The sequence below is a fragment of the Schistocerca americana genome, chromosome 11 (assembly GCF_021461395.2).
Source record: "Schistocerca americana isolate TAMUIC-IGC-003095 chromosome 11, iqSchAmer2.1, whole genome shotgun sequence".
In the NCBI taxonomy this organism is placed as follows: Eukaryota; Metazoa; Arthropoda; class Insecta; order Orthoptera; family Acrididae; genus Schistocerca; species Schistocerca americana.
In genome coordinates this window covers 112,217,698-112,232,550 of record NC_060129.1, presented here as the reverse complement: position 1 = coordinate 112,232,550, position 14,853 = coordinate 112,217,698, and the positions used below count along the sequence as shown (strand labels likewise).

Here is a 14,853-nt window from a genome sequence, read left to right as displayed (position 1 = left end):
CCTCTTTTGTAATGAATTGTCTTTAAATGGAGAAGGCAACCCAAATGGTAAATGAGTTTTATTAAGACCACTGATGTTATTTTATTTCAATAAAACAGAACACATTTTGTGATAAAAATGCTTATTTCCTTGGAGTTGCAAGACAGATTTAAAATACCTTCACCGATTTCAGAAATAACATCAGAAAAAGTAGGCCTCAAGAAAGAAGTGTAGAGGAGGAGACTAGTGTTTAATGTCCCGTCGACAACGAGGTCATTAGAGACAGAGCGCAAGCTCGGGGGAGGAAAGGATGGGGAAGGAAATAGGCCGTGCCCTTTCAAAGGAACCATCCCGGCATGTGCCTGAAGCGATTTAGGGAAATCACGGAATCAGGATGGCCGGAGACGGGATTGAACCGTCGTCCTCCCGAATGCGAGTCCAGTGTGCTAACCACTGCGCCACCTCGCTCGGTAAAGAAGTGTATGAAGGTGTGAAAGTAATGTGTAAACAAACACTGCAGGGGACTGTTAATAAAAGATTGGTTCTACAATGTTCATTATTGTCAGTCATTACCCACTGTGCTAAATCTATTATTTTAGAGATATTGTGTGATTTTTCTTTTGAGAAATATACGAGTACAAACCGCCAGCAACTGACATAATTTTCTTCTTCTTATTTTCCACGCTTTCTAATAGATACAGTACTCCTGAAGTGCCAAAATGTACTATAACAAACAAAATGTCTATAAAACGCCACACTGTACAACGTACTTGTGGTGAGAGTCATAATTCCTGAAATCCATCGCCCACAGCCTCTGGCCTGCCGGGGAACACCACACTCCCGGGACCGTGGGTAAAGCGTGAAAATCTGCTGCATTACATCACACACAAACAGACCCAGCCTGCGGGCAGATCGGTGAGACTAGATCCGACAGGCAGGGCCTGCACGTCGGTGGGCACCAAATTTAGGTCGGCAGGCCCGATCCATTACACATACCCGCAGGAGCAGCCTGCGCTTTTGGCCCGTCTCAGAAATCCACTTGTGTGGCCAGCTATTCGTGAGCCACAGACAGCTAGTTGACGAAATGAGACCACGATGATCAATCCGTGCAGCACATAATTTGTAACTCGAGTCTCCCTTAACCTCCATCTCTGGCCACTGCATCTGCCGTCTCTGAGAATCAGATCCAAACAAACCAATCCTCTTGCCTCCCTGGTTCTCATTGGCAGCTGCTAGGCTAGCGGCAAGAAGTGGTGGCAGCAGTGACTACAAGCTGGGGGGGGGGGGGGGGGGGGGGAGGGTGTTGGTAGGAAGGTGAGAAGCAGTAATAATGAGGGAGTAGGGAAGTGGCGCACGTACTCAGCTGCACCCAGCCAGTGATGATGCACGACACCTCAATGAACAAACCATTTCATCTACTGAGACAAAAATGAGAATTTTTTTTTTTTTTTTTTTCAATTTCCCTGTTGCGTTTGAAATTCCCCAATTTCCATAACCTGTGGCAACCCTGATAATACTGCTAATATTGGAGTTTTCAATTACCTTTACCCCGCCTCCCATCTCCCATCCTCCTACTGATGGTCATCGTATCCTCTACACCCGTTCACAAACTCACAGCCTGTGAGGTCCCTCTGTGCTCTTAAGGCTCACTGAAAATCAAGTGCTGTTTGTCACATCCTTTTCAGAAACTTTAGAAAACACACATCGCATAGGAATAGATCTAAAACTGTCTACATTATCCTTTTCTCCTTTTTTTAATAGAGCAGTTCATACAAATGACCATCCCCACAGCAAAAATTACAAATGTGGCTAATTACTGGGCTAACATACGTGACACAACGCTTACATATTCTGCTGACATCCCATTATAATCCACAGGAATCGTTAGTCTTCATCGATTTAATTACGGGACTCGATCTCCCCATTGTCAGTACCACAGACCTGTAATTCCTGTAGCAGTCGTGGAAAGCTATTTTCTAAGAGTTTGAATTACACCCTACAGAAACTAAATTTTAATTTAATTCACCAGCTGTTTTCAGAAAGTGACTTTGTAAGATAACAGGCGACAGTGTCACATAATAACAAGCTATCAGAGTTGTGGCACTGCTGTCTGCTGACTCTGTGTACTTTGGGAAAATTTTACTGAGAATTTTCCGACAAGAGTAGAGTAAACTGATTTCAAAATTTAAGTGCGAAGACAAGTCATCTATCAAGAAACAGTTACAGTTCTGCTTTAACCCTTACAAGATTTGACTGTATGTTTATTGAACGAAAATTTGGAAACTGGTATTACAAAGATAATATTTGAATAATGCAGTGTGGAAACTGCATGAGTAAACACAGTAAGGACTTTTAGAAATGTTTGAGAACACCTCTCGTGGAGAAACAGCAGACTGGCTAACAGTATTTAAAAAAAAAAAAAAAAAAAAAACAGTTTCACCCATAATAAAACATTTATTTAAAATTGCTACCGGTTTCAGTCAGAATGTGACCATCTTCAAACCATTTATACGACAACAGTAGGAGGCAGCGCTGAACGAGACAAGTGTTGTGACTCCACAAAGTGAGTAATTGACATTCATGGAGTCATAACACCAGCTCCATTCACCGCCACTACCTAGCAACATGGTATAAATGTTCTGAAGATGGTCACATTGCAACCGAAACTGACAAACATTGTAAACAAATGTTTTATTGTAATCAAAACTGTTTTTAATTCATTTTTAAAGTAAGAGTTTTGTCTATTGTGTGTACTCCAGTTATATAATGACACAAAAAGTAAGTGAGTTTCATAACAATTATTCATGAAATGAAAGGATGTTTTAATGTTTGCAATAAATCATTTTCAATGGACAGACTATAAATTAAATGTTAAGCATAAATGACTTTTGCAACCAAATGTGGTGACCACAGTGGACTTCTGACTATGGCAGTTTGCTCAGGTGACTTGCTGAGACGAGAGCATGTGAGGTGTTTTGGCGTCATTTGTCGGTGGACACCAATCTGGTAATGTTGTTTAGGCAGCAAAATGCTGCTCCCGCACGAGTGTTGAGTAAAGAATTTGGAAGTTAATGTTTTTATGTTCAACTGAAACATATCTGAGTGTTTCGTTCAATGGTTTTGAGATATCAGTAGATGGTATCCTTTTGAGCATGACGTAATTTTTTTTGGATTCACGTGTATAGTTTGTCCAAAGGCTGCTCTACATGCACTGCTAGACATGTGGCCAATTTAATTTGTTCTTGATATAATAATGAAAAGTTCCAGATTCTTGATATCAAAGGAACGCATATTTCAGTTTATATTTGGTGTCGATGAATCCTGTGTCGAGTTAGAGCTCGAAATCTGAAATATTGTGAATACATCAAGTGTTTCAAAAGTCTGGTTTACATTAATCAGAATCGCTCTGATTCCAGCTGTTTATTCACTGACTGAATTTCATTGGCTACTTGTTTAAAATTAAAATGTGCACTTAAGGACATAACTGCAATGGTGGACAACCACTCCCCTCAGTAGAAGAGCCAGCTGTTAATGATTAGGTTGTTCAGTCACCCCTTCGGTGAGAAAGTAGGGTCGGTTCTTTTGGCATGCACATGGGGTACTTATTAGGGCATGCTACTACTACTTGCATTGCAACTTTAGCACTGTACATATACCTGACTTAACAGTAACAAAATCAATAGATACGTAGATGGCACATTCATAATATATAATCAAACTGAAGAGCAAATAGAAATGTTATTACATAAATTCAACAGTTTGCATAAAAACATCGATTTCACCGCAGAACACCAGAAAGGTAACAATATAAACTTCTTTGACACGACAATAACCAACATACACACCAAACTCGTGCAAAAAAAATCTGAATTCAGTCCTTTCTTAAACAGAATACAGAAATTCCCACTTCATGCTGACAACAATGACCCATAAATACACACAATCAAATAGATTTCACAGAACAATGGCTATGATGAATATGAACTAGGTGCGCTATTACAACACATATCAGAAAACAAAACCAAACAAACTGACAGGGCCATCAGCCAACATACAAAAACCCGACCGAGACTCGAACTCGCAGAAGTAAAGCTGTGAGTACCGGGCGTGAGTCGTGCTTCGGTAGCTCAGACGGTAGAGCGCTTGCCCGCGAAAGGCAAAGGTTCCCGAGTTCGAGTCTCGGTCGGGCACACAGTTTTAATCTGCCAGGAAGTTTCATATCAGCGCACACTCCGCTGCAGAGTGAAAATCTCATTCTGGATACAAAAACCCAACTATATAGCTATACCATAATTAAGAAATTCTTCTAATCTATATGTGGCATACAGCAAACCAGTGCTTAACAGTACTGGTTAAAAACAGTCTTGGTTACAATTTTAGTTTTTTTATTTATTCAACGACGCATTTCACCATATTTAGGCATCTTCAGGTTATCTTTTCTAGATGGACGCGAGAGGCACCAAGATCTGCATAACGCGTTCCCATTCACAGGAGTGAATCTGGTTCACAGGAGTGAAGGGGAACGCGTTATGCAGATCTTGGTGCCTCTCGCGTCCATCTAGAAAAGATAACCTGAAGTTGCCTAAATAAGGCGAAACATGATGTTGGGGGGGCAAAAAAAAAAAGGAGACACACACTAAAACTGCAACCAAGACTATTTTTAACCAATACCATAATTAAGAGCCATTTTATACAAAATAGCCAAGCTGTTCAAAACCAAAGGTATCAGGATCACTTCTGCAGCGACAATGTAATGGAGAATCTGGTTCATGACATCTCACAACCAACAGAAGAACAGAGCAAATTACAAGCAGTCATTGCAACTACTGTAATACTACATCGATTAAATGGGCAGAAATTCTAAAACCCGTTATAAAGAACACACTGACTTGACGAATCTAAGAAGTCAGTCATTGCAAAACACATAAACAAAATGGACACAGTGTTGCAACAGACAGCAACCTTATTATCTGACAGGAAGTTTCGAATCAGCGCACACTCCGGTCAGTGAAAATCTCATTCTGGAAACAACCTTATAGTACTGTATAATTTCGAAAAGAGCTGGAAAATGGCCATCTTGAAGGAAATGGATGACTCATCCAGGATAAAAGTTGAAAAACGAAGATCGTAAATAAAACAGTGGAGTTTAAGAGCTCACATTCCTTGATCAATTTCAATTCAACAGAAAACACATACAAATTAACATCATATACAAATGCAGGTTCCAGAAATATCTTTGTAATTCTTTGAAACAACATTTTATACTGTCTTTTGTAATATAAAATTGTCACGGTCTCTCATTCTGTAATATATGTTGTCCAGCAATGAGTGATGTGGCAGTATATCACGCAGACCACACCGCAAGTGACTGCGAACAGTAGGATCGACATATTGATAGTTAAATTGAAACACAATCTGTTTGACTGCCATCTTGTTTTGCTCCACAGTTGAGTTCTTTTGTGATATTGTTTTTTGAGTTACCTTCAGGAATTTATGAATGATGGCTAGCAAATTCATATAAATGTGCTTAGAAATGGAGGTTGCTGAACACATCGTAAGAAGACAGCCACTTCAGATGAACAAAGTGAGTTGTTATTTAAACTTTTTCATGTGAACAGCCCGTCAACAGACAAAGAGTCATCACCTCTTATTAAGCTATCCTTCTGTTTCTCTGCAGGACGCCCACAGCAGCTGCCAAGACTACACACATAAACTTGTGTTAAATATTTTTCTACTGCCACTGCAGCTTGATGATAACGTCTAACCTCAAAGTATGTTGCTAATTAAATTATTTAAATAGTCAACAAATTTTGTGACTGGTAGCAGTATTTTAAAAACCTTATCATATTTAAGAAACACACAGTAGCAAAAAGGCTTGTTGCGTATCATTTCCTGGCCACATATGTGTCCTTGTCGTGTTCGCCATTGTGGGTGCTACACTAGGTTTCTGGTATTCTGGCGATGGGGGCTACGGTTCCCCAGGGAGAGGGCTGAGATATCCTTAAACCTTCTACACGTACAAGCAGAGTGAGGGAAAAATGACTGTCCGTATGCCTCATTATGGGTCCTAATTTCTCTTATCTTCGTGGTCCTTACATGAAATGTGCATTTGTGGCAGTAGGATCATTGTGCAGTCAGCTTCAAATGCCGGTCCTCTAAATATTCTCAACAGTATTCCTCAAAAAGCATGTCAACTTCCCTCCAGGGATTCCCATTTGAGTTCCCGAAACATCTCCATAATACTTGCAGGCTGATCGAACCTACCAGTAATAAATCTAGCAGCCTGCATCTACATTGCTCCAACGTATTCATTTAATTCTTCCTGGTGCACATCCCAAACACACTAGAATATGTCACTCAAGAACAGGTCGCACTGATGTCCTATATGCTGTCGCCTTTACAAATGAACCACACTTCCCCAAAATTCTCTCTATAAACTTGAGTCAAGCATTTGCCTTTCCTACTACAATTCTTACACGCTCATTCTATTTCAGATCACTTTGCAATGTTACACCTTGGTATTTAAACAACATGACTCTGTCAAGCAATGTACAACTAATGCTGTAATCAAGCATTACACATTTGTTTTTCTTGCTCATCTGCATTAACTTATATATTTCTACTTCTAGAGGTAGCTGCCTTTCATCACACCAACTAGAAATATAGTCTAAGTCATTTGTATCCTCCTACAGTCACTCAATGATGACACTCTCCCACACACTACAGCATCATCTGCAAACAGCCACAGATTGCTGCTCACCCTATCTTCCAGATATTTTTGTATACAGAAAATAACATAGCTCCTATGACACTTCCCTGGGCCACTCCTGACGATACACTCACCATCGAGAACAACATACTGTGTTCTGTTACTTATGAGCCACTCACATATCTGAGAACCTATTCCATATGCTCGTATCTTCGTTAAGAGTCTGCAGTGGGGCACTGTCTCAAATATTTTTCAGAAATCTAGGAATATGGAATCTACTTCCTGCCCTTCATCCACAGTTCAAAGGATATCATATGGGAAAAGGAAAAGCCGAGTTTCACGTGTGTGATGCTTTCTAAAACTATCTGATTCATGGACAGAAGCTTTTCAGTTCAGGGAATTTATTACATTAAAATTGAGAATATGTTCAGGAACTCTGCAGCAAATCAATATTAGGACATTAGTCTGAAATTTTGTGGATCTTCTTTTACCCTTCTTATGTACAGGAGACATTTGCGCTTTTTTGTCTTTGGTCTTTGGACAGTGCAGGAGATTCGTGACGAATGCAAGCTAAGAAAGGGACCAATGCCATAGAGTACTCTTTGAAGCTAAACTGGGTTTCCATCTAGACCTGGTGACTTATTTGTTTTCAACTGTTTCACTTGTTTCTCCATGCCAGAGATACACTACCACTCATTAATTTCAATACACCCTGGTATTTCAGATTTACAACACAAATCAAACGTTATTTTTCACAAAAGATAATATAATTGTCTTCCACATATATAATACAATCACAGTCATTATATTTTACTTTCATCAAAGTAATGACTGCCTAACAAACTCGAGGCAAGTGGTCAATCAGTTTTTGTAGGTATCGTGAATCTATACGATTCCATACACCCTTAACAAAATTACAGATATGAGATATGTTCCTTGCTGCATATACTAACTTCCCTAATACATTTGTCTAGTTCATCCCAGACCATTTCAATGGGATTACAATCGGGGCTTTGGGGTGGCCATAACATATCACTGATTACGTTCTGTTTTTCCTTTGATGCAATGTATTTGGTGCAGTATGCCGATCGATGTTTGGGGTCATTATCCTGTTGTAAGGTGAACCCTTTCCCTGTTCCCTATTAGCCTGTCATCATTTGTGTGTTCTCTTTTTAACCGAGAGTGCAACAGCCTTTGCTTTCTCACCACTTTCCGAATTTCATTGCTAAACCATGGTGGGTGTTTTCCATGATTAATTCACCTACTCGGCATATCTGTTTCAACTTTGCCCATAATTCCTGTATGTCCAACACACTGGTGTTAAATGATGTCACTTTTTCTAAGTGGGATGCTAACAAAATTCATTTTCTAAGTGGGATGCTAACAACTGCTTATCTGCTCTTTCTACCAGAAATACTCTCCTAGCCTTCTTGACTCATTTATTAACTTTAGTAACCATACTCACTATGGGATATTCCATGTAAAGGAGGACACACTCACAATATTTAAAAGTTTAAAATGTGGTACTTTTTATATATTTTTGAAAAGGCTGGACCTTTTATTGTATGGCAACAGTGGTTTGTGTGCCATTACTGCTTTTCATCCATAATTTGAAGCCATTTTGTAATGCCATATTTTTTTCATATGATGAGAATGTGAACTATTGGAGATTTTGGACATTCATTTCAACTAACTGGCAGGTAAAAAATTAGCATATTATTATTTACAATACTGTTACATACCCTAATGTATAGTATAAAGACTATAAAACTGAAGTAGGTAGATTATAGGTTAGGGTAAATAATATAATACAACAGCATGAACTTTCATGTAGACCTAATATGAGTCCCTTTAATGTAATTAAGTTTTTATATGACAAAAGATATTAGAGATAACTTTATCTTGTTCAGTAGTTACTTCTTAGTGTGAATGTGTAACTAATATCACTACTAAAAATTTCCCAATTTCAACCAATATTGTAAAAACAGAAAATTAAATGTGTGACATGAGACATAATTTAAGTCACAGTGGTATAATTTTAAGGTTAGAAGAAGAGGATGCCCTTAGCAACTGCAGAAGGACAGAGTAGGAGGAGGGAACAGTTAAAGACTGAAGGAAGATATGAAGAATTTAAGAAGCAGCATCTGGAAGAAGCTATAAAAAGCCAGCAGAAGCAGAAACAAAAGCTTCTACATTCGAGTCAGGTAATGACTGTTATTAGAAGAAAGAAGAGCTGAAAACAATGAGAGAGTTAGAAAATAGACAACATAAGATGCAAGAGGAGCAATGGAAGCATCCGATTCCACCCGTCTGCTTTGACCCATGACATAAGGGTGCTGTGGTGTGTGACATCATTAAGGCGCAGAGATTGAGTTGGTTGTGTTTGTAGATGTCGTCTTGTTGTGTTTGATGGTGCCCTCTGTGTGTGTGTGGGGGGGGGGGGGGGATTGCCATGCGCTTTTTTGTTTTGGGATGGCCGACCTACTTTGCAGTGCTGAAATTTGTTGGTGGTAAGTAACTGGTTTGCCTCCCCCCCCCCACTCAAGTTGTAATGTTTTGTGCATTGATTGTGCACTGAATGTGTTTTAATTAACATAGGGATGTTTGGCTTTTGAATTTTTGAGGTGGTGGTGTTTTTCGTATTTGTAGGTGTTGGTTTTTTTCGTATCAATAGTTATGGTTCACCTTTATAGTTCAAGGGAAATTTCTGATTCTAATTTCCATAGTTTTTGCTGTAGGCTTAGGTTTTTCGGTATCGTCAGCTGCGGCTGACGTACACAGGTCAAGGGAAGTGTCCGATTCCTGTAGATTTTTGTTTTTTTTTGTTCGTTACTTTGTGTGTTTTGGGATCATGGTGTGTTTTTTACTGTTATATTTAGCTTGTACCCTCCCTAAAAGCCAAATATCCCACTGTTGTCACGTTAGTTTGATTGTATTTTAGGAGGGCGATGCTATTGTCCTATTTATACACATTTTGGTGCTTGTTGCTGTGTGTATGTGGTGACATCATAGGCGCCATATTGGAGACACTTAGAATAGCCATTTCCGACATATTGATGACATCATGGGTCAAAAGCAGACGGGTGGAATCGGACGCTTCCGTAATCCTGATGCGAGATCACCAACCTAGTAAAGCAGGTTTGTCACTGTGTAAGTCACATGGTGCTCTGGATAAAGCCATGGCTCGAGTGTTGCAATTGCTTACACTAGAAAGGTACTATCAACTATACCTGAAAATGTGAAGGTAGTTTCAATCTGGTCAGATGGACCTGCCTCACAATTTAAAAACAAATTATTTCTGCTGCTGAACCTCAATTTCAATTATTTCATAATGTGGAAATCTATTGAAACTTATCTGCTACATCCCATGGTGTGTGTGTGTGTGTGTGTGTGTGTGTGTGTGTGTGTGTGTGTGTGTGTGTGTGTGTGTGTGGTTTGAGGTTTTCGGGCACTAAACAGCATGGTCATCAGTGCCCAAACGCATAGAAACAGGAACACATGCGGTGAAGGGACGAAGACGGACAGCGAACAAGGAGAACGGCTGAAAGACACAGATCTGATGCAGTTCCAAATCCTCACATACAGAGGCAAAACAAGAGGAGAAGAAATGCACTAAAAAAGGAAAGGAAACATAAGGAAAAGAGAACAGAAATCGAAGTGAAACAAGTTAGGTAATCGTGATTGGCGGACCTCTTACCTAAAACCTGGGTGAGCTAGTCACCCAGCAGCACATTAAAATCCTCTCCCTAAAATCCGAGGCAACAATTTGGACAGGACACAAAACCGTAAGACTTTAACCACAGTCGTTGCCTCGTCTTGCAAAATAGAGGGCAAATCCGGTGGCAAGAAAACCACCGCCCTCTGGTCAGAGAATAAAGGACAGTCAAATAAAATGTGGCGGACAGTAATCTGGACGCCACAAGCACTGCAGATTGGGGGGTCCTCCCGCCAGAGTAAAAAACCGTACATTAAGGGACTGTGCCCGATGTGGAGACGAGTGAGGAGAACCTCATCCCGCCTGCATGACTGGTAGGACGTATGCCACGGCCGCATGGTGGCCTTGACCAGACGCAGCTTATTTTCACCGACTGCCAACCACTCCTCTTCCCATTGACATGAAACCGCAAAAGGGAGGTAACAGCATGGAGGGGGACGACACATTCAACAACGTGAGGGAGGAACATGCATCTTTGGCAGCCACATCCGCCAGTTCGTTTCCCCTAATACCCACGTGCCATGGTAAAGGAGCCGCAGATGGAATTGGTCCAGTTGCAGATTTACTGGTGTGGAATGCAGCAAAAAAGTGAAAATTCATAGCAGGTGATGCATCAACTTTCACTCAGGTAGCTCCAACTATGCAGGTTTTTCGTATGTCCATTGATGAAATTCAAATAATCAATGTGAAAGTTCATCTGGCTCAAATATTTTCTTCAGCACAATCAGTACCAAACATAAAAAGCATTCACTGCTTTCACTATAAGAGAGAAGTACTACAAACATATCTGCTGTCTCCAAAGAATTTCACTGCTGCATATCATCATACTGAAGAAACCACAGAAAGTGTGAAAACTGGAGACTGGTACAAAGCAGAGTATGACACTAAATTCAATTCTGGGGAAGTATGTGCAGTGTTTGGAAATTCTTACCTAATCAGTGCAATGGAGTGTGTTTGTCGCTATTTGAAATGGCCTGTAAAATGTGATGAAATTATAAAGAAAATTAATCGGCTTGATGTTGTCAATACAAGAGGATGTTTTCAGTTCGCTGACTTAATTGAATTTACGGTTCATTTTCCCTTTTAATTTTTCATAGTGTTTGAAAAGTGAAATGTTAGTGTAAAGTTTATCTTACTTGGCACATAATGTCATATTTTCGTTTCTCTGCTTGCAGGAAAAAGTTTTTCCAACAAGAAGTAGCAAGTAACATAAGTCATATGTAACACTGAGTCACACGCCTATTTCGATATATTACAATATTTCACATGGTACAAACATTTTTTGAAATCTGTAACTCTGTCATTTGAATGCCAACATAATATACATTTTCTGTGATAAAAACCAGAACCATACTCCAGGTTAGAGAACACTTTGGATCCAAAATGCACATTAGGAACAGGATGTCCCAAATTTGTAACATGAGTAACAACATAAATTAAATACTTGTTCTTTAGTTTTAATGCTCTTCCCTGCTTAAATAACACATCAAGATCTTTGCCTGAATAACACAATTTATAAAGATTTATAAAAGAAAAAATGGGGGAAACACGGAAGCGTCCGATCCCACCCGTCTGCTTTGACCCACGACGTCACAAATATGGCGGAAACGACCATAAACCACGATTCCAATAGGGTGCACATAAAGTCGGTACGTACACATTATAAAGATGAAAATACATCGAAAAACAAACACACACACTTTCCACAAAAAGCCTAATGATATTAACGGGACAAGGGCGGATAATGGGATGTTATTGGGTGGGGGGCAAACTAAATATAAACAAATTTAGACACCCACCCCAATACAAAACCACACAAAACGACGAAAAAACCGACTTCACAATACTCCCCAAATACCACTAAACACAATATCATCTGGAATCGGACACTTCCCTTGACCTATATAGCTCAACAGCAGCTCCCGATCCCATAAATTAGGATCCAACACTTCCCTTGGCCTATATAGCTCAAAAACATCTCCCGATACCAATATCAACATACACAGCCACACATTGGTATCGAACACTTCACTTGACCTGCACACTGTCAATTTTATCCATCATATCAATTCCTGAACAAAAACAACAATCAATTAATTTTACTAAAATTACCACACGATGTACAGCGAACAGCACTAAATTAACCTTCACACAAAATTGTTAACTCACTGAAACAAATTCCACTACAAACACAGCCGACACTTGAACAATTCTGGATAATGAGCAAAAGCAAACTGAGCCCATTACACCACACAAACGAAAATCCTGAACATACCACCAGAAACAACAACAAACCACAACACGTCATCTGCAGACACGCCACACTCACAAACCAAACTCCGCGCTGTCATGGCATCACGGGTCAAAGCCGACGGGTGGGATCGGACGCTTCTGTCGATCCAAAATGGGTTTATAGGTTGATAAAAAGTCAACATAATAAAATACTGATTTCAAAATGTAACTTAAATCACAATGGAATCTTCCACAGGCAATCTATTCTTTGAGAGTGAGATCACTATTGAACGGAAAACATCACTGTACTGCATTTTACGTATTTTGAAATGTCTATGCATAATTCATGTATTTGAGTTGAGTATTATCCCCACTACAGTATTCAACCAATGGACACATTGTGGATTGGTCGACAGTCCAGCAACAGGACTAAATTTCAAATATCAAAGCACAAATTAATACTTTTCATCAAAATTATGGGTTATGGGAACTTGTGCCTCTTGTGAGTCATTCTGCATTGTAAGGAAACTGTTTGACCCTTTACACACCAAACACAAATTAATACAAAAAGTGACATCAATTAATTTAAAAGCCAGTCTCAGTGATACTTAAATTAATGGCATCACTAAGTATGTTGGCTAAATGAATAAACTCACACTTGAGTGGTTAAAACTCTGTACTGCACACAGCACACTCAATAACATACCAGCATAACTATAACCTTAACAGCCGAATAGAAGCTCTAACAAAAATTCCACTCTTTATTATTGATGATCCTTTGCAATTTGGAAAAAATAATGTGAAGCAATAGGCTTCTATTTTTAAAAATTAATTCCACTTTCTACTCATCCTGTCCCCACATTCAAATTTTATCAGAAACATGGCAGCAATAAACATATTTTTCCGAGAAAAATAAAAAGGGTGTTTTTGAGAGTTTCAAACAGATCTTTTCTTTAGTTTTTGCATAGTTCAAGAGTTTTTAACTGGCACGAGAGTCAACTATTTAGTTTCAATAGTTTTGGAGTCATACACAGAATTATTTCTCAAAACGTTTGGCAAATGAGGCAGTTTCCCACGATTTCGAAGAAAAAAAATCTGGCATGGTGAAACGCTGTTGGAGTTTGCAGTATTTGTCAACTACCTGGGTGCGGTCAGACGCTAATAAAATCAGACACATCTGAGACATCACAGTCCAAAACTTTACCAAATTTGTCTGATCTGATACAGACTACGCCAGGAGCAGAATTAATGCACTGGATGAAGTGTTGGAGAAGTGGTATCGGTGAGATGAAGTTCAAATGTATATTATGAGCTTCAATTACAGCAAAACAGAAAGCATCTCTAATGTCTCTGCAACGTTTATATGCATTTTTCAATGTAACGTGACGTACCTGATACAGTCTTATAAATAAACAAATAACAAGGATGACAAATACTAACATCGCACTCCATGCTCATTCTTCCGGATATTGTGTTATTTGTTCACTGGCCTTGATTAACAGCAAAAGTGTACACTACTGATGCACAACCAATGACAACCCTCAATTAAAATGTATAAAAACTGCATATACCTTTATAGGATCTTCTGTAACATTTTTTGAATTCAAATCGTGCATGATTGATCACAGTAATCCCGTTAACACACTATTATTATTAATTTGTTTGTAACCAATAACAAACACGTCCCTCCACATAATACCACGCAATAACCCCAAAACAAACGAACAGAGAACAAAGCTACCAACGTAGCATTGGCGACAAAAACAAAATTATCGATTTTTAGCCAACAGCTGCAGGCAGATCAAAATTGAGAAAGTGTCACTACATTCTCCTCAATATCACAAATTTCTATTTTTATTTTGAATCAAACATAAATGGTAATTCTACAGGCGTTGAAATTACATGAACCTATTGTATCTTCATTTTACATCTTCGAACAGCACTCTCTCACTGACATGGAAGCGAGAATGTTTTTGTCGAGACTGTTTTTTCAAATTCTTTCGAGTCCCTATTTACTGCTTCTGTTACGCATGGCAGGGTAACTTCCTATGTGTATAGAAAACGTCATGTATTTCACACTTTCACAGCGGTTTGCAGACTGTCACGCTTTCGCAGAGTATGGGTGTGAACGTAGTTGTACTCGACACCGTGTGCTCGAAATGTTCGTGGGTCATGTCTCGTGCTCGACCTTCTGATCAGAAACTTCAAAGTTGAAAGC

At 39.3% G+C, this 14,853-nt stretch overlaps 1 protein-coding gene across 2 annotated transcripts in view; it reads right to left on the bottom strand.

The window, feature by feature from the left end:
* Positions 1-14,357, bottom strand: part of LOC124553975 — a 186,533-nt gene extending 172,176 nt beyond the window's left edge. For both annotated transcript variants that reach the window (XM_047127999.1, XM_047128000.1), the window contains exon 1: positions 14,207-14,357. In XM_047127999.1, coding sequence (XP_046983955.1) covers positions 14,207-14,251 — 45 coding nt within the window. In that variant the 5' untranslated portion in view covers positions 14,252-14,357. The remainder of the gene's footprint in view (positions 1-14,206) is intronic.
* Positions 14,358-14,853: the final 496 nt, after the last annotated feature.